This window comes from Crocuta crocuta, unplaced genomic scaffold (assembly GCF_008692635.1).
Source record: "Crocuta crocuta isolate KB4526 unplaced genomic scaffold, BGI_CrCroc_1.0 scaffold81, whole genome shotgun sequence".
NCBI classification, from domain to species: Eukaryota; Metazoa; Chordata; class Mammalia; order Carnivora; family Hyaenidae; genus Crocuta; species Crocuta crocuta.
This window is the reverse complement of record NW_027527808.1, coordinates 3,714,610-3,735,217: the sequence shown is the minus strand read 5'-3', so window position 1 is coordinate 3,735,217 and position 20,608 is coordinate 3,714,610. Positions and strand designations below refer to the sequence as shown.

At 40.4% G+C, this 20,608-nt stretch overlaps 1 protein-coding gene across 1 annotated transcript in view; it reads right to left on the bottom strand.

The window, feature by feature from the left end:
- The window catches only part of CHMP4C (charged multivesicular body protein 4C), a 30,003-nt gene extending 19,760 nt beyond the window's left edge, over window positions 1-10,243 (bottom strand). The window contains exon 1 of the mRNA XM_077774498.1: window positions 9,890-10,243. Within this exon, the coding sequence (XP_077630624.1) occupies window positions 9,890-10,079 (190 nt within the window). The 5' untranslated portion in view covers window positions 10,080-10,243. The remainder of the gene's footprint in view (window positions 1-9,889) is intronic.
- Between the last annotated feature and the right edge of the window lie 10,365 nt (window positions 10,244-20,608).

Below are 20,608 nucleotides of genomic sequence, written 5' to 3'. Positions count from 1 at the left end.
GGCATTCAACCACCTATTCATCATTGAACAACCATTTATTAAATACCCGCTATCTTATAGAAACTATGACCACAGATACTAACACGTGTAAGTCACATTTCAAGTAGCAGAGGAGACATATAGGAAGAGTAACAAGAGACATGTAAAAGTAACGGTGGGTGCATAGAAGAATATACACGCTCTCTCTGGAGGGTGAGGTTGGACTCAGAGAGGAGGCGATGTAGTTGAAGCCAGGGTAACAGTCTACACCTATAATCACACACACTGCTCAGGAAGGCACATAAATGATAAAAAAAAAAAAAATGTGTCATACAAAGGATTCCTCCCAGCCCCCAAGCCTCTTCCTGCCACAAACCTCCTAGTAAACAATGTGAAGATTCTGGCAGAGGTATATTAGAAGCCAGAAATTTTAAACCCCAAAATAGAGCAAATCACACCAGCTTGCCACATTAGCTGGATCTTATAAGCAACCTCCATATTTTCAGAGGTCTCACGAATATTAAATGTCCTAAAAAGGGTAAATAGCAAGTTAAAAGAAGACAAGAACATGACAATGATGAAGTAGATTAAACAATGGCAAAGCAGATGCCTGAGAAAACAGTAGAAAGGAATGAGACTGGAGAAAGTAAATTAAATAAGAGATATGCTAAGGAAAGAACATTTGGAAGTGGAATACTGCTGTAACAAACCCAGTAATGCTGGAATTAATTTTGTATAAAAAAGGAGAAATGGTGATTGATTAATATTGTAAAATATAAAAGATTAGAAAGAGGATAATTGGTGCCCTTTCCAATCTCCAGAATGGACAAAGGATATTAAAGCTGTTTCCAACAGAGACGACACTACTTTCCTCTTTCTAAAAAGATCACAGCTACTTTTGGAGATGAAGCAGTTCTTACCCCCAGGACATCACACAAGGGATTCTTAAATCCGAGAATGAAAGGTCATGTCCAAAAAGTGCTATCAGCCTTGAGTTGTCAAAAAAGAAAGAAATGGTTTCATAAGACTCATTTTAAATATCCACTGAAATTCTTATTTCTTATAATTAATTGCTTCTGAGGTCAACTGCCAGGCAAGTCGAGTTAACCTGCTACTGGAACAACATACCAATGTAGTGATTAAAATGTACTTGATATTCCTTGTAAAAACCCAGGTATTGTTTGACCAGGCAGAATATATAGCTAATTGAGTGGATGACTTTTCTAGGTGCTGCTAGTATTATTAGTAACCTCACACACTGGTAACCTCGATGGGCTTGCTATTGCCTAGAATATAAGGAAAATAGTATGAATACAAAACCAGCAAATATTAAACAGAAAAACTCAGAAATGGCTGATTATGCTTAATTCTACAGGGTAAGCATATGTACCTATAGATGTAATTCTATATTGTGAGTGTATATTTATGGATACATGTATACATATATGTGTATATCTGTATACATGCATGTGCATGTGTGCACAGGTGTTTATATTTACATGTGTGTATTTACGTATGAATACACATGTATAAATGTGTGTATGTATATGTATAACATAGCTCTACTTGTAGCAAATATTCCTTGTTCATATGACGTACCAATATTTCCTACTACTGTGTCCTTGGCTTGCAGGTGCTCCTGAGAATCAACAAGCTATATCCATCTGTATAGTGCCTTTCAGCTCTCACAGTCTAGGATTCTATGATTATTCCTTTGGGATCCTGAGATCAACAAATCTTGAAAAATACATAGCTCCTATCCTTAAGGTCATTATTTCTATTTGAAATTATTTAAGAATAGGTTTACATTGCAATTTAAGCCAGATGGTTGATATTCCATTTTTTTTAGTTTTATTTATTTTATTTTTTTAATGTTATTTATTTTGAGAGAAAGAGAGAAAGAGCATACATACCTTCCAGTTGGGGAAGGGCAGAGAGAGGGAGAGAGAGAATCCCAAGCAGGCTCCATACTAATACCACAAGAGCCCAACACAGGGCTCGACGTCACAAACCATGAGATTGTGACCTGAGCCAAAATCAAGAGTCAGACATTTAACCAACTAAGCCACTCAGGCACCCCCACGTAAGTCATTCTAAGTAGGTCTGAATACAAGCTCACAGTAATCTGCTACAGTTTCTCAAGACTGTACAAATCATATGACTTTGGCATAATCATGGTGTTAATAATAAATTATCTACCTTATTGTGGATAATTCAATCAACTGAAAAATTGTATATATCATCAAGGAAAATTACAATCTTTGCATAATGTAAGTATTTTGTGAAAAGCTCTATTATCCAGCTTTGTGGAATTTAAATGGAGAATAATAATAATGACTATTTCAGAATATACAGTGCTGCTCCAAATTCACGAAGGGAGAAAAAATAGATGTAGTTACATAACACAAGAAATAGTACCAATTACCCTTTGAGAAGTAGCTACAACACATCAGCAAACTGTCAAAATCTGTGCCACATATCCTTGATTCTAGAAGAGAAACACCCTACACTCTGGTTTCTGAGAGATTAGAAGACAGTGATAACTAGAAGTCAGTATGAGCTCCCCAACATGAAAAATACCTAAGTACTTTCATTGGCTTGTTTTCTTTGGGTGACTATATGCTGACTCAAGGGAAAACCATGGACCACCCACTAGCCGCCAAACATTATGTACATCAAAATCAACCAGAAAGCCTTGAGTATCACAATTCTGAACTTATCCCAGATTTCTTGAAACAGAATCTCCTGATGTGTCATTTTAAAAAGTTCTCCCGATAAATCTGATGAAGCTAATATACTATTAGTTCATAAATGGGCATTTGTTAAGCAGAAGTATATGCATATAGTTTGGTTTCAGGAATAAAACCTACGAGGTATACTGAAGCATTGACAGGGAAAACAGAAAAAACTGGAGAAATAAGATGATACGGGCTAAAAGTGTCAATCAGGTATATTTATAGCTGGATAAATAAGTGAACTCATTGAGCATTGATCTGTCAAACTGCTAATCATGCTTCAGCTGAATCTTAGATGAAACGTCGTTACTGGAATGAAGTCTTTAGAGGCATGCCATGAGGCTCTGTCCTTAGGTTCTGTTTTATTCAATATATTTTAGCAAAGACTTTGTCAGAAAAAAAAAAAAAAAAGCCTACTGATCAAATTTGTGACCAGTTCAGCTAAAAGAAAGAGCTCATATAGGACAATAAAATTAGAATTTTAAGACTTAATTGAAAATAGATGATATGTGACAGAAATAAATGTAAAATATTGAATGCAAGCTTAACACTTTGATTTAAATGGGGAAAGACTAAATCTGGCTGGGATTTTTAACCCTTTCCAAATCTATTGGGGAAAAGCAACTAATCCACCTGTGGAAAAGCATATGCAAACCGAGGCAGGATTAACAGAACAAAGGAGATTAAAAAAAAGCCCAGGGTGCTCTGCAGGTCTGTACCCAAGTGTGTGAGTAAGGGTGTAGGTCAACCAGGGTCCCTGCCAGGGCTCAGAGGGAGAAGGAAGGTACTAGGAGAGGAGGACGTTTTAATACTACAGCTTCAGTGAATAGGCTCCCAGGGCTGGTTCAGATGTTTTAGTTTCCTCCACCACAGGATGAAAGCCCAGGAGGAGATCCTGAGGCAGGAGAGAAACTAGGGGTGAAAACTGAGGAAAACATTGATCTATGTTTGCCAGAAGAGAGAAGAGCAGTTGACTAGAGAAAAAGACCTGACCCCCATAAGGGTGCTTAATGCCTCAGGAATAAAACTCTTTCTTTCCTCTGGCCCCAGAATACATAGGGTATGGCACAAAATATCAAATAATCGGAGGCATGCAGAACACTTTATGATGATGCTTGGTTGTAATCTGAATACTAGAGAACTCTGAGACCCTTCAAAAGTACTATGGAGTAGTATGGGCTTTTCTAAAGAAAACGAATTCAGGTGGCTAACGAGGATCTGTCAAAGCTTCAGAAAAGTCTCTTCAGCAGTCAACAGGAGGAAGGTGGGTAAAAAATTTCTCATCTGGGTCTCTGAGTGATGGAGGAGGAAGGAAGAAACAAGAGGAACGGTAAGGGAAGGAAACAGACTAGAGAATAGAGGCTTCCAGCTCAGCAGCTCAGTGACCAATAAATACATCCTACATTGCCAAGCTGTAGTCGGCATCAGAATCATTGAATTATCTGTTCAAAGTTCAGATTTCTGGGCACTACACTTAACCTACTAAATGAGAATTTTGAGGGGGGCCTTGCATGTCTACATTTTAACAAACATCTTCAAGGAATCCTGATGTAGGTGAGCTGAGGGCCACATTTTGAGAAACTCTCTTAAGCAAGGAGGTCACAAGGTAAGTAATATCTCCCAAGGGAGCTCCCATCCATCAGGGCCCTGCATTCTGTATCAGTCTCGTATTACGTGAACCATGAATGTTCTTGCCCTCGCTATTTTGGCACCAAAAGCTGACACACAGCTGACACAGATGTGATTCTCTTTATACAGAAGTCCTTCTGGTCCCCAGTGTCTGAGTTTGCAGAATTCAGCTCCATGACAACTATATAATAAAAAGCAAACTCAAGTGCCCCAGGAGGTTTGCACCCTGGGCCAAATCAGTGGGATCATGCATGCACCCCAACTCCAAGGAAGACCAAGTCATGACTCTGAAAGCAAATGTATCCTTGCCAAAAAACAGCCCAGGCTTCAACATGAGCTGGCTTACTCAGATAAAAGACTCTCTGCCTCAGGGTCTCATTCACCAAACAGATACATGATGAAGAGGTAGAATGGCCTCAGCACCAGGTTTCCCTGGAATCATGTGTAATGATACTAAGGAGAGACTGTGGCCAAATTTGCTCCTTCCTAAGTCTCCACCCTTCATCTCTATCGGCCCACTTCCCACAGCCTGAGGCCTATGGATAATCCCAGACTGGGTCTGTCTCTCTCCACGTAATTACATATCTGAAGGTCCTGCTCAGCTTGGGACAAGGTGAGCAACAGAGTCAGGCTAGGGTGAGAGGAATAAGAGACACTTAGGGTACAAATTTAAGTGGGGGGGGGCACTCACTCTCAAGGTCACACAAGGGCTAGGGTCTCTCTTGCCTCATCCTAGACCTGGCCCTGGTTAGTAAACCTCAGCACAGTAAGGGGTAACTGAGGAAGTGACTGAGGAAGGTGAAGTTGAGGAACAGGAGACACAGACAAATGACTAATGTCCTCAAATATGTGAAAGGTCTTCACATGATAGATGCAGTATATTTATTTGAAGTTATTCCAGAAGACAAAATTTAGGCCAGTAAGTGGCACTTAGCAGGAACCCAATTTCAGCTTTAAAAAAAAAAAAAAAATGCTACTGTTATCAATGGCAGATACTTATAGAGAAGTGAACTAAGGGCTTTACACAATAATGTCATTAATCCTCATAACTATGAGGATCAGTCTTATCCTTGCCATTATTAGACAGGCCTAGTAAATGGTCTAAAGTGTCTAAGTGGCAAGGCAGAGCTAGGAATCCAACCCAGGTTTGTCTGCTTTGAAGCCGAGCTCCTAACTACAGCACTAAGTTACTGTCCATCAAACATGTAAAAATTGGATCACGACCTTACATTTAAGCACTTTATAACCTATGGCGATCTCTTAGTCACATTATTTTCTAAAAGACCTCATAAGGGAGGTGAGAGTAGTGACCCCTCACGGGATGGAGCCTGGCGTCAGACTCTGTGCTGACAGCACAGAGCCTGCTTGGGATTCTCTCTGTATCCCCCAAAATAAATAAATACACATTTTTTAAAAAGAATATTGACCCCTAAAGTGTTCTAGCAAACCGGTAGGGCAGGAAGGGGTTTGCAGTACACTGAGATACTGATTGCTTCAGCTACATAGGCCACAGTCTCTGCTTATCCCAGTGAAGCCCACAAATATTATCAGCGTCATAGATGCCATCGTGTGAGAACAGTTAGGAAGTATGCAAGACTAAAGGACCATGTACTTCTAACTCATTAACATTACTATACATTTAAGTTACTCATCCTAAGCCAGGCACTTTTTAAAAAAATATTGATGTGGAGCCCAACTCTATTCAATTATAGACTCACAGAATCAATATATAGAATCAATTATATCAGAATTAATCAGAATCTAACCATCTGAGCCACTCAGGTGCCCCTCAGACCTCCTAAAATTTTAACCAAATCTATAGGTATGGGACCTGGGCATGAGGGTGACTTAATATTAAAAACTGCTACAGATGATAGGGCTCAAAACAGAAAAAATGAGGTGCCTGGGTGGCTCAGCTGGGTGAGAGTACAACTCTTAGTCTTCTGGTTTGTGGGATCCAGCCCTAAGTGCGGCTCTGTGCTAGTAGTGTGGAGCCTGCTTGGGATTCTCTCTCTCCCTCTCTCTCTCTGTCCCTCCCCTTCTCATCCTCTCTCTCTCTCTCAAAATAAATTAATTAATTTTAAAAAAAGAAAAGAAAAGAATAAAAGTAAGTGGTATGTAAAAAGTTTGCTTTTCCGTAAAGGAGATTACCAGCTATAAAGCAGGGGTAATCCACATAAGCTACATTAAGGAATCTCAGATCTGCTAAAATTTATTTTTATTTTTTAAATTGCTTTAAGTTTATTTATTTTGAGAGAGACAGAGAGAAAGAAAGAGAGAGAGAGAGCATGAGCAGGATAGGGGCAGAGAGAGGGGGAAAGAGAATTCCAAGCAGGCTCCACACACACTCACACAGCACAGAGGCTGACGCAGGGCTCCAACTCAAACTGTCAGAGCAAGATCTGAGTCGAAATAAGGAGTTAGATGCTTAACCGTCTGAGCCACCCAGGCTCAGATGCCCCTGGGACACCCCTCAGACCTCCTAAAATTGTAACCAAATTATAAACCTTTCTCCAAATGTTAATCTTAAAGATCAACAGGGCCTTGAGTATCATGGGTGCTGCAAAAACAATTTGGTGGTGCACACTCAGGTTCTTTTTGGTAGATTATGGTAAATACCAAAGAAGTTTGAGGTGAGAAGGATTAGGTACGCCTGCGCAACCTTGGTATAAGACACAACGAGAGCAAGTTTCAGACTAAATTCTGCAGAAACAAGCATACACTGCAAGCAGGCAAAAACACTTGGTCAGCTTATTCCATGAGCTCAATGAAGTCCTGACTGTATGTCCCTTCAGGGGCTCCAATATACCTTGTATGAAAGGCTCCCTGAAGGCAGTAACATTCCCTAGTAAGGTGCTGTGCCCTGTGGGAGGTGCGCTCCATGAGAAATACAAGTGATCCAAGGACTTGACATGGCACTGATCAGAGATCAAGCCTCAGGTACCATTCTAAGTTAGTAGATTCTCATCACCTGTTCTTACAACCGGAAGCAAGGAAGTATCTCAAACTATTTTAGTCAATCCACTTATTTAGAATATCTATAATTTCACCAATGAGGTCTCATTTCTAACATTTATTATGCTAGTTTAAAAGTTACTCATTTTACCAATAAAACCCACTTTTGACATTCAGACATTCTGTTGTAGTAGAGAAATAGATCACTGAAGTGGCTAGGAGTGTGGTCCTTTCTGTTACAATGCTAGCTGGCCATTTAACCAGTATTCTTGGCAGCACGCTAGCTGACCAACCATGTCTAGAAGTAAAACTTTAACCGCATATATATTATGTCACTCAGATTATAATGTAAATTACAGCCTTTATGCCACAATATACAGCCCTGTATAATATACAGCCTTGTAGAGCACAAGGCCCATTTTGTACTAACTATATTGGGCCTGATTACACTATGTGTGTGAAAATAGTTCTTGGTAGCCAATGGAACACAGAAACTATGTGTATATGAAGCTATCTGGTTTATTTAGAAAATGCTGATATTGACAGGGCTTCTAATACATAGGCCTGTGAACTCTTTCCATAGTTTAAGGTACAGATGAACTCATGCTAACTAGCCTCTTTTCACTCCCAGAACTACTGTGGAATCAGGTGTGGGCTAATCCCAGTGAAGTTCCCAAGGATAAATGACAAAGAATAAGTGAATTTTCAAACCCCAATTGGTTATTTGCACATGATACTTGCATCCGTAACTTCTCTGATTTGGCAAAGTTAGACTGATGCTCTTAATTAATCTTGTCTTTAATTTTGGGGGTGGGGTCTTTATATAGCCAATTTGTAACACCCTTTAGTGCTCCAATTTCCAACTGGAGAACATTTCTGAAAAAAAATCAATAAAACCTATATTATCTCACATTTTTGTCTTCTAAAAGCAAAACCTACATTTTCACCACCTCCTAGAAGCAGATGTTCGATTTTTAAGATTTTTTTAAGCCAGTATTTACTGAGCAACTGCTGTGAACAAAGGCAATATACAGACTCAAAAGGATGACAGACAGAAAGACAGACATCCCTTGACAGACATTATGCAAATTTCAGAATGCACATCAAACTGAAGTGGAAGAGCAGAAAAACAGAACTACTGAGAGCTTTTTAGCAAGCCATAATGGTGTGGTATCTCTTTAGAAATTGCCATTTAATAGCTTTCCAAAGTATTTTCAGATGTAAAGTAAAAAATAGAAACCAGCATTTAAATCTAAAACAGGCTGTAATATAGACAAAAGTTATATGCAGTAGCAGAGAAAAGTGAAACTTGGTCTTTTTATCCTTCGTTAGTAGTAAGTGGACACAAATGTATCAGGCACAGGTTTATGGGAAGCAGCAGGGTTTTCAAGGTCAACTCCAGAAGACATTTTTCCTTTCCTGCATTAAACAATGGCAGCATCATTTAGGGCTACGTAAATCTTCCCAAGGCTTTGTTATGACTACAGAAGCCTGAATTGTGGATACAAGTTCAGGGTTAGGTGGTGGACAGAGTCCTGTATTTCCACTTCTATTTCTGAGTCTTCCATTACAAGATCACTTCTATTTCTAGTGTTACCACACCAAATCACTTCAACTTGTCCCTGGGTTTTTATATATGTGCTGTTTAGATCTTTTCTCTATAAAGAGAGCAGTGCACTGAAGAAACCAATTAACTCTGGAAAATAACAAAGGGTTCAAGGTGTGACAGGAGCACTAAGAATCATTACTGGTTCAAAGTCCCTTGTGTGGTAAAAACCAGTCATAGGAAATATAATATTTATATATATATATTTATATATATAATATAATATAATATTTAATTCCCTGCCATTTATTTTTTATAATGTCTCAACTGCACAACAGCCAGCTAAACTTTTCAATGGCTGAGGAGCGAGGTAAACCAGAACATACCAGAATATACTTCACTGGTGATTGCCATGCATGTTAAAAATGTGTGATTCGATCGATATTTATAAACACACAGCAGACAACCTGATGTTTGAGGTCAGCAGGGCTGGACTAGGGTAGGCAGAAGAGGAGTAAAGTTTAAAGGGGTACCAAAAAGTTAGTAATCAAGATAACTAATATTTTAATGCGGTTTTTTGAAATTCAAAATCAATGCAAAAATGTTCACGATGGACAAAATACTACATTTCTAAAAAAAGAATTAAATAAAAAAAGTGCCTTGTAGGTCGGCATAAGAGCCAGAAGCAAAAAGAAAAAGAAATAAATAATACCAATTCTGTCTTTATTTAAAATTTTGATATTTTGTTTATCATGAGTTTTCTGCATTAATTCTGAGCTTTTAAAACATTCCATAACAATACTGTTCATCTTGATTGGAACTACCTAACATTTTGCTGTCTAGGATTGTGCCTAGCTCAGCCCACTCCAGCTTTGGCCCTGGGCGCGGGAGGGGGGAGGGGGGACTGTCAATACCAGTTCCTAGAAGGGCTGTGGGAGCAAATCCGGCCTCCTGGGGTACAGGTGCTGTGGGCAGATGTTCCCCAAGGAAAGCGCTGGAGGGAGAAGGGAGAGAGCTCACGTCTGCGGCCAGATGCCAAGCCTACCTCGCTTATTCTGCGTGCCGTGCTTCTTGGCCAGGGCGACTTCTCTCTGGATTCGATTTTCCAGGTACTCTTGTTTCTTGCTCAGCATCTCCTCGGTCTCCCGAAGCCGGGCCAGGGCTTCCTGGGGGCTGGGAGCGGCTCGGCTCTTAGAAGAGCCTCCCCCTTTAAAGAACTTGCCCAACTTGCTCATGGCTGTGGATCTGAGGGGCGAGGGGTCCCGGGAGTGTCTCCGGAGCTCCCGGGGCCGCGCCCGGGGAACTGGTGAGCGAGATCGCGCTCTGGTCTCGGGGCCCAGAACTGAGCGCTCCCAGGGAATCAACAAGCCGTCGGGGGCAGGTGACACAGGCTCCTGGGCATTTCCTGGCCGCCGGCTGGGCCCCGCCCCTCCGCGCGCTTAGGGCGGGGAGGGNGGCCTGGCGCCACCCGGCCCGCTGGGAGTTAAGGAAGAACAGAGGAAAGAGTCGAAAAGATTGACAAGACTGCAACCAAGGTCCTGTTTTACCCACGCTGGGGACACACCTCGGGGTGAAGGACTGCCTAGTTTGTGAATGGCTCAGAGAAAAGCACTTTTCCAGGGGACTCCTGCGGGGCCTGAAAGTGTGTGATAAGAGCGCTTTACNTTTTTTTTTTTTACAAATAGTTTATTGTCAAATTAGTTTCCACATAACACTCAATGCTCATCCCCAAAGTGCCCTCCTCCATGCCCATCCCCCCCTCCCCCCCATACCGGCCCAGATTTTTAAAAGTACTTTATTCCATGCATGTGTTTTTCTTTGTGAGTGTTGTGAGCACAGTGTTTCTGTATTCAGATCTCTGCCCTTGTGAATAAGGCTATTCGGGTATGTTCGTCTAAGTGTATACTGTGTGGGTATGAGTGTGCGGGGAGGCATGGGCCTCCAGGAAGTTTTGCTGCCACTCTGATGCAGGTGTGTGGGCAGGCCGCTTCTTCTAGAAGCTACTAGGCTGACTGGGTTTGTCCCTGCAGATTTAGACTCTGGACAGGCTGATATGTGCCTGGCTGCCAGTTGGCATGGATGGATTCTGGATCATCCTTACATGGCTTGAAGTGGCTGAAGGATGGTATTCATCTCTTTTCCTACCTACGGTCAGGACTGAGTGAGTGTGTTTGTTGCATTCAGTTCTGTGATTAGGCATCTGAAGCTTTCCGTGTGAACGTTGGCATATCAAAACCTTTAATGAGTGCCATTGTGTTTGGATCTAAGTCAAATATCTTTACGAAGACACCTAAGTAACAAAAGGAGAGCCTCCTAGAGAAAAGAAACATTCTTCTATTCATGCTCATTACCTCAGTCCCATTTATTAGAGCTGTAAGCAGAGAGTTTGGTGAGATGACAGAACAGCAATAGGTAATGATTATGGATGATGTAATACAACTGAAAACCTGTGCGGAGCATGCTACAAAGAAGTAGAATATGGAATTGAGTCTATGTTCTAGTTTTTAAGAGCTAGTACATACTTCCACATAATACACCTCTATTTGAGCCACATTACCCAACATCATCANGGTGGGGGGGGGGGGGGGGGGAAGGGAGCATTCATTACTATAACACAGACACCTTGATACCCAGGATCAATAACCCAATTTTGTTGGCCATTATAGTAACACAGAAGCAGCAGGTTGATTCATTTTATCCAACATTGGTGTAGCCAGCATCAAATTTTGACAAAGAAATAGAACATTTTCACAGGAGGCTCAAGGGTATAGATCTCACACACACAAACATGTGAACTAAGGCCAGCCAGCTACCCCTTATCATTTCCTGCCTGGCCATGCAAAGCACTTATGGTTGTAACACATATGTTACTATAATTTCATATGTATTATAAACTATAGTATTATATTTCATTATTATCTAAATATTTCATGCATCTGTCTTGGAACTTATTTTCTTGCTTAGATTGTAAGCAGCCCCATGAGAGTTGAGAAGGAGCACATACTCTGCTACAGTTCCCGTTACTAGTCACTTTAACCAATCTTTATTAGGAGTATTCTATATGTAACGTACTAGCAGTGCAAGTGTAATCTGCCTCTAGGAGCTTACTTTCTAGTGATTGTAACAACTGCCATCTTTTGAGAACTTATTATGTGGCATGCATACTATGTGCATCAATAATAACCTCTACATAAACCACACAAAATAGGTATTGCTATTTCTATTTGACATATAAAGAGCCCAAAGCTTAAGTGGTAACTTTGCCAAGCTTATGCGGGCAGTTAGAGAGTAAGAGATCTTTATATTTTAAATGTTATAGTCTTTTCATTATTTACATGACTTATTTCCCTCGATATGGCTTAGTCTAGAGGAGAGGCCCATCAAGTATNCAGGCTCTGAGCTGGCAGTCAGCACAGAGCCCAATGCGGGGCTCAAACCCACGAACCGCGAGATCATGACCTAAGCGAAAGTCGGACGCTTAACTGACTAAGCCACCCAGGCGCCTCATGATGCATTAACTTTAAGGGATCCTACAAGCATTATTGAATTCATTGAGAGGTATATTTAAATAAGAACTTCTCTAGTATAGCAAAACATTCCTTTGTGGTTCACTAACAATATTTTTTGAGTGAACACAAAACAAGTGGAACGGAGGACTGAGAGTTATAATGAGGTGTTGCTTAATCATCCTTCCATCCACATTTTCATTTAACAGATATTTATAGAGCATCCCTTTGTCCCAGGCATTATGCTGGATGTTGGAGAGACCATTAAGAACAAGATAGAAGGGCATCTAGGTGGCTCAGTTGGTTAGGTGTCCAACTTCAACTCAAGTCATGATCTCACAGTTCTTGGGTTTATGCCCCACTTCGGGTTCTATGTTGACAGGTCAGAGCCTGGAGCCTGCTTCGGGTTCTGTGCCTCCCTCTGTCTATGTGCCCCTTCCCACTCATGCTCACCCACTCACTCTTGCACTCTCTCTCTATCAAAAATAAATAAACGTTTAAGAAAACTTAAGGAAAAGAAGAGACATTTTACAGTTTAGGGGAGAAGACGGGAGTTAAGCAAATTGTCTCACACAAAGTAGAGTTTAAGCTAAAATTCTAGGAAGTTCTATGGAGAATTTAGAAATATAGAGAATTGTAAGAACAAATAATAGAGAAAGCTGATCTCAGGGATCAAAAAAAGGTAGCCTGAAAAGGTGACATTTATGCTAGAATTTGGATGATGAATACAAGTTACCTAGATTTAGAGAAGGGAAATTGGTATTCCAGGATAAAGAATTGTTCATTCATTCATCATTTTTTTCTGAGTGCATTCTAGGTACTCAACATAATTCTAGATGCTAGAGATGCAGCAGTGAAGAAAGAAAGATGAAAATCCATGTGCTTTTTGGAGCCTGCTTTCCAGTTAGGAGAAGATAGGCAATTAAGTAAGTAAGTAATGTACTATTTGTGTTATGTAGAAAAAATAAAGCAGGCAGTGTTAAAGAACTAAAAGTTTAGACAACATGTGCAAAAATCTTGAGTGTTGAAATTGTAGGACTTGAAAGAAGGCCAGGGTGGCTGGGGTTTGGAGACAGAAGAGGAAGGTGCTGCAAGATTACCTTTAAAGGTAGGCAGAGCCCAGACCACACAGGGTTTACATGATGTGCTAAGCATCTTGTATTTTATCCAAAGAGTTAATGAAAATCAATCAGAAATTAAAACAAAGGACTTAGCCATTAATTTATGATTCAATAAAAAAATCAATTGTATGCAATTTAATGTGTAGAAATGTATGTGGTAGGCAAACCAAGATACATTGGAATTAAAAATCTTTCCCTTCCATTAATACATAACCTCAATAGGGAAAAGACAATTTTTGCAAGCAAGTAAACCATCCAAATATATATTAGTGTTTAATCCAGCAGTGGGATATAGAGAATAAATTTTTAAATCAATGATGTGGGAGCTGAAAATAACACATTTATCTTCATTCAATACTCATCCTACAAATGTGGTTTCATAAAGAGTTCTCAGCATCTAGTGTATTTTTCATTTTCTAATCTCAATTGATCTCAGTTAATAAGGAGGCTGTTGTTCAAAAGAATGATCGTGTTCAGGATGATTTACCACAGTTAAGATGGCAAAGGAAATTGGAAATTTATAGATCTGTTAAAAAGACCTAGATGCCAGGCTAATTGATACATTTTGGCCACTGCTTGAAATTACATCCATTTTTAGAATGCCAAATGAATTCTCTAAAGCAACAGAAAAAGAATTACCCTTTAAACACACTGCAGAATCATCATCAAATAGTTATTTATTAGGTAGCCTAACAAGCATGTACACATTCTTTTCATCCGCAATTCTCTTTGTTTCTTAGAACCAAATATTCATTGGACATAATAATCACAATAATAAGTACAAAAGTAGCCCTTATGAGAAAATAGTAATGTTGTAAAAATAACTTTTATTCTCCTAATTCATAATGAAGATATCTGGTGCCTATGATTGAGTTTTGTCTGCATAGCTCTTTACCCATGTTTTCCCATATCTCTGTGTATGCCTGCTCAGAAAGAAGTTAAAGAATCTAAGAGTTATCAGATTTGGCTGTAGAATGTTTTCTATACCAACCACTTAATGAATATAAAATGAGATGTAGCCGTCTGTCTCAATATTACCCTTATTGCATAATCTACCTAAAGGTGATTCTTACACCTCGCTTTACCTCCAGCATTTGGTTATACCTGAGTGCAATCACAAGAGATTTTGTGCTTCATCAAGGAACACACAAGTGGTTTCCTTCTCTTCTAAATTAACAATTTCTATAGCCTTCCTATTGTTCAGATCAAAAACCCTGGCCAGCCTTTACACCTCTCTTTCTCTCACCTCTCTGCAACCCATCTGCAAGTCCCATGTGCTCTAACTCCTACAAACACCTGATCACTCCCCACCAGCAACACTGCTAACACCCTGCTCCAAGCCACTCTCATCTCTCAGCTAGCTATCACAGCCTTCTAACTGACCTCCCTGTGATCATCTTGACCATGCTGTGATTTCCCTACATAGCAGCCAGAGCAAGCCTGGGTCAGACTTCCCCACCTCAAGCTGACTTCCCACCTCACCTCAGTAAAAAGCCAAGCCCTTCGCTAGTGCCTTTAAGTCCCTATAGGGAGTACTACGGACCCCCATGGTCACATCACCAGTACCTCCCTCTCCCTGTCCACATGTCCGCCTCCACTCTGCTCCAGCCACACTGGCCTCCTCACTCTGGCTGGAAGTTAACCAGGCGCACTTTCCCTTCAGAGCCTGTGCACCACTCTTCTGCCCAGAAACCTGTCCCAGACATCCATGCTGTTCACTCCTTTGCGTTCTGTAGGGCTTCAGTTATGGCTTTCTCACTCCACCTGATTTAAAATTGCAGGCCTCTCCTCTCATCCTCCTACTACAGAAATCCTATCCATTTTCCTGGCTTTATTTTTCTCCATAGCACTTACCACTGTCTATCATATGCTGTTTTGATTTTGTTGTTCTGCTTGTTTTCTATGTCCCTACCCACTAGAATGCTCCCCATGAGAGTAGGGATCTTTATTTGTTTTGTTTACCAGTGTATTCCCCATTCCTAGAACAGATCCTGGCACATCAAAGACTCTATATTATTATTTGCTGAATAAATGAATGAAGAAATATAAGTGATAAAATATTCAAATAGTGGCATAAAATATGAAAATATTGGGAAGCACATTCTCTAGATGCAGTAATCAGTGTTATCATCATTCTGATACAGAAGATAAGCTATACTATGAAGATTTAAATCTCTGAGACCAGTATGCAAAGGCTCTCACAAAACTTCTGGCCATATTAATTGGGGCAATGGAAAAACTTTGGACAGATATTGCACCTAGCATTTGAAAAGGAGGTAATCACACTCTCATATTTTAAAAATATACTCTCTAGTAACTAATTCGTATTCTAAAATATTTGTTTCCTTTTTGTTGGTGAGAATTTCAAAGAGTAAAGTTAATAGTAGCTGTTATTACACATCAAAATAATCATAGAGTTAGCACCCTGCAAGCCAACATAGAAGGGCCCTTCCCTTCCCCACTAGCTCTGCCTGGGGGGTACAGGTGTCCATTAAGAAATGATTCTCAGGGCGCCTGGGTGGCTCAGTCAGTTACGTGTTCAACTTCAGCTCAGGTCATGATCTCACAGTTCTGAGTTTGAGCCCCGTGTCGGGCTCTGTGCTGACAGCTCTGAGCCTGGAGCCTGGTTCAGATTCTGTGTCTCCTTCTCTCCCTGTCCCTTGCCTGCTCACACACACACACACACACACACACACACACACACACATACTCTCTCTCTCTCTCTCTCTCAAAAATAAACATTAAAAAGAAATGATTCCCCACCTAAGTCTGAGGGGCAAAGATGCTGCTGGGGCAGGCTTGGGAGTCTGGACTTGTTTTGGAGGAAAAATAAAGTTTCATGGATGTAAACAACCAAAAACCTTACAGTTAATTAATAACATGTGAATATCCAATTTGTACCAAAACGTAATTTAAGTCATTTCAAAATAATTTTGTGTATGTTTATCAGCACAACTAAATTATCCCCTAAAGCGTCATTATTTATGAAAACCTTACAAAGTCTCCTTCTGGGACAAACTGTTGCTTAAAAAGGTGGCTTTCCAAAACACACACATGCATTGCACCCCCACAGGTGCACACTGGCTGTTATGATAATAGTGGTGATGGTGGTGTGTGTGTGTGTGTGTGTGTGTGTGTGTGGATTCTCTTTCCTTCACACCTTTCCTCAATTCTGCTGATTAAGTCCCAAACATTGTAAGTGCTCTTTCACATAATACTGTTTCTCATTCTTCTCCATCCTGTTGCTTTCCTTTAAATATGCCCCAATTTGCCTCTTTCACACGTGAAGTATAGAACCAAGCACAATATTCCAGGTGTTTTTTGGCCTGTCAGGCAGAGTGAGACAAGCTATTATGTTGATGTTCTTTGTTGTGAAGATTCCGTTTTTATTAAAGCTGATTTTTAAAATACATTTTTAAAAAATTTTTATTCTTTATTTCTGAGAGAGACAGGGAGACAGAGTATGAGCAGGTGAGGAACAAAGAGGGAGACAGAATTGGAAGCAGGGTCCCGGCTCTGAGCTGTCAGCACAGAGCCCAACGCCGGCCTTGAACTCAATGAACCTCCCGACCGGAGCCGAAGTCAGAGGCTTAACCAACTGAGCCACCCAGGTGCCCCTATTAATGCTGATTACAATCAAGAATGCTTTTGGAGGGGCTGTCTGTCAATGTTGATTTGTTCATTCTCTGATTCAGTAGTTAGATATTTTTTGAGGCCTTACCATGTGTCAGTTCTGGGAAATATGGGAACATATATTGGAATAGTTAAAATAATGATCCGCCCAAGTTGTCCAACATTCTAATCCCTGAAACCTAGAACTGTTTCCTTATACGGCAAAAGGGATTTTGCAGGTGTGATTGAGTTAAGGCTCTTGAGATGGGGAGAGTAGCCTGAAATATCCAGGTGGGCTCACTGTACCCAGAAGCCCCCTTAAAAAGGAAGGCAGATGGGTCAGAGCAAGAGAAGGAGCTTGGTGGAAGGGGGAAAGCACGGAGAAGGATAGGCAAAGAGGGATTTGAGGATGTCATGTTGCTGTCCTTGAAGACGGAGGAAGGGGTTGTTGTCCTGGGCCAAGGAACACAGGTAGTTTTCAGAAGCTGAAAAGACAAGGAGTTGGATTCTCCCTTTGAACCTTCAGAAGGAACGCAGCCATGCCAACACATTGGTTTTATGACTTCTGACCTCCAGTACAGTAAGAAAATTTATGGTGTTTAAAGCTACTTAGTGGTAACTTGTCACAGTAACAGCAGGAAACCAGGGGGCAGGTCCTAAAAGCCTTTTTTGAGAGTTAAAAGGTGAGGAGGAGATAGCTAGGTAAATTTGGGGAAAGGAGAAAGAATTCCATGTGAAGAGATTAGTTCATGACATTCACCAGGAAGATAGCTGGGAAGTACAACTAGTTAAGAAGTCAGTGAGGAGATGAAGAGAGAGAGCAGTTTCCGATACTGGGGACAAGGAGGCAGGAGTTGAGTAATTTTTATAGGCCATTCTATGAAAAGGGAACAATAATATCGATGTTAAAGTGGCTTTTTTAAAATGTTTATTTTGAAAGAGAAAGTGCGTGTGCATGCATGGAGGAAGGGCAGAGAAAGAAGCCCATGAGGCTCTGTCCTATCAGCTGGGAACTCACCATGGGGTTACTAACCGTATGAGATCATGACCTGAGCTGAAATCCAGAGTCAAACGCTTAAGCTTAACTGATTGAGCCACCCGGGCACCATGTCTTAAAGTGTTTTCATGAAGATTAAGTGATTCATTTAACTGCCTGGTACGTAATAAAATAATCAGAGAATTTTAGCTGTTATAACTGTTAAAGTTTGAACTTCCAGTGTTCAAAGGCTAGATGCAGACTATGTAAGATAAACTTCTTCAGAGATAGAACAAATCTCCAGACAAACCTCCAAGTGTATAGACACGGAGACAGGTTAACAGAGTTCTACAGTGAACATCTATATAAGCACAAAATCGGGCCCCTGTCCTCATGGAGGCTTGGAGGGGGGAGACCACCATTAGTCAAATAATCACACAAACACAAAACCAAGTCTGGGACAAATGCTTTGAAGAAGACAAAGTGAATGTCATAACAGCAGGATGTGTCCTAGTCAGGAGAACAAAGAAGAATTTCCTAGGAAAAGATACTTGAGGTGACTGATAAAGAAAACCAGAAACCAGATGGAGAGGGAAGGAGCATTCCAAGTAGCAGGAACAACACCTGGAAAGGATCTGAGGCTATGGTGAGCACAGCCTGTGGAAAGGCCTTTGAGTGGTAACCAGAAAGGTAGGTTGGACAAATACTGGAAAGATCTTAAGTGCCAAGCAGAGATACTCCTTCCTAGACTTTGTAAGCTCCTTGAGGCCAGAGACCATGTCCCACTCAATTTTGTATCAAATCTAGAATGGGTTTGTTAAATTGACTTGGGTGCAGATTTTATGTTGTAGCTAATGGTCATAGCCACTGACAGTTTTTTTGGTCAGGTTAATTATAATACTGCCTGGTTAGTGCTAGTAAGAAGAGCATGTAGTGATCAGCATGTGCCTGATATCCTGAAGGACTTAATTTTGCCCCTGCACTCAGCTTTCCCAGTTGAAAGGATAACAGAAGAATATTCTGAAGGTGGAGTAGAAGAGAAACCTGTGTTTTAAACTGATCCAATAAGAATGAACGTGAGGGCACTTAAAGATCTAGCTTCCCAGGACCCATTCCAGACCTTCTAAATTAGATCCAGGGAGGGGTATGGGCAACTGTGTTAACTAACAAGTACCCACCTGATCCTTATTTTCAAAGTTTGGAAAACCCTGGTATAGAGAACATTCAAGGGAGAAGGAAAGGCATGTGTGAAAAGTATGAACCTGTGAAAGAACCAGAAGATACATTTAAGGAAGTAGGGCGCTTGAGGGGATGTAGTTATTGCTGAGGCTAGAGATTCCTTGTTAAGTTAATCTTGTGAATAATGGAGAACCATCAGAGCATCTTAGGTATGCAAGGGAGTTGTTTGGGAGGAATAACCTGAGAAATTGAAGCGTACAGATTTGACACATTTCTGAGGCATAATTGATAGAGCTTAATGGCTACTTCCATGAAAGAAAGGAGTGGTGAAGAACCAATCCAATGTTTCTAATGTGATAGACTCTCTTTGTTTAGAGAGGGGATGATACGTTAAGAAAGCATCCCATTTGGGCTTAAGTTATATTTGACAGAGGACATGAAGTGAATATACCAACAGACTGAAGTAGAGACTTTCAGTTTGGGGAAAATGTTATCAGGATAAAGAATATGGTTATGGGAGTCATTTGGAACCAGGAGAATTTCACTTGTAGGAGGATGTAAACTGATAAATTGACTGCACACAAAATTAAGGGGAAACCGACACATTGAAGTAGCACCTAGAGAAGAAATCTGCAGAGACCAGCGATGAAAAAGCTAGCAACTGCAGTCTTGGTTAGTCTAATCATCTAAAGCTCCCTATACTTCCAGTGTAAGTGAATTGAAAAAAATAATATCTTAATTTTTTGATGGTAAGTATTTTANACATGAAGTGAATATACCAACAGACTGAAGTAGAGACTTTCAGTTTGGGGAAAATGTTATCAGGATAAAGAATATGGTTATGGGAGTCATTTGGAACCAGGAGAATTTCACTTGTAGGAGGATGTAAACTGATAAATTGACTGCACACAAAATTAAGGGGAAACCGACACATTGAAGTAGCACCTAGAGAAGAAATCTGCAGAGACCAGCGATGAAAAAGCTAGCAACTGCAGTCTTGGTTAGTCTAATCATCTAAAGCTCCCTATACTTCCAGTGTAAGTGAATTGAAAAAAATAATATCTTAATTTTTTGATGGTAAATATTTTCAGTCCAATCTAGAACATTCTAAACACTTAGTAACATTCTAGGAAATCTGCTATTGATTGCCCCAAGCAGCTAAAAGAAACCTACAAAATCAGGTAAGTCACGGATTCTTAAATTCAAGAATACCGGAAGTCACGGATTCTTAAGTTTTAGTCCTGGCATTTCCGCTAATTTGGGAAAATCGTTTATTTATTTTTAAATGGTCATTTTGAGAGAGAGAGACAGACCATATGAGTGGGGGAAGGACACAGGGGGAGAGAGAAAATTCCATGCATATGCCACAC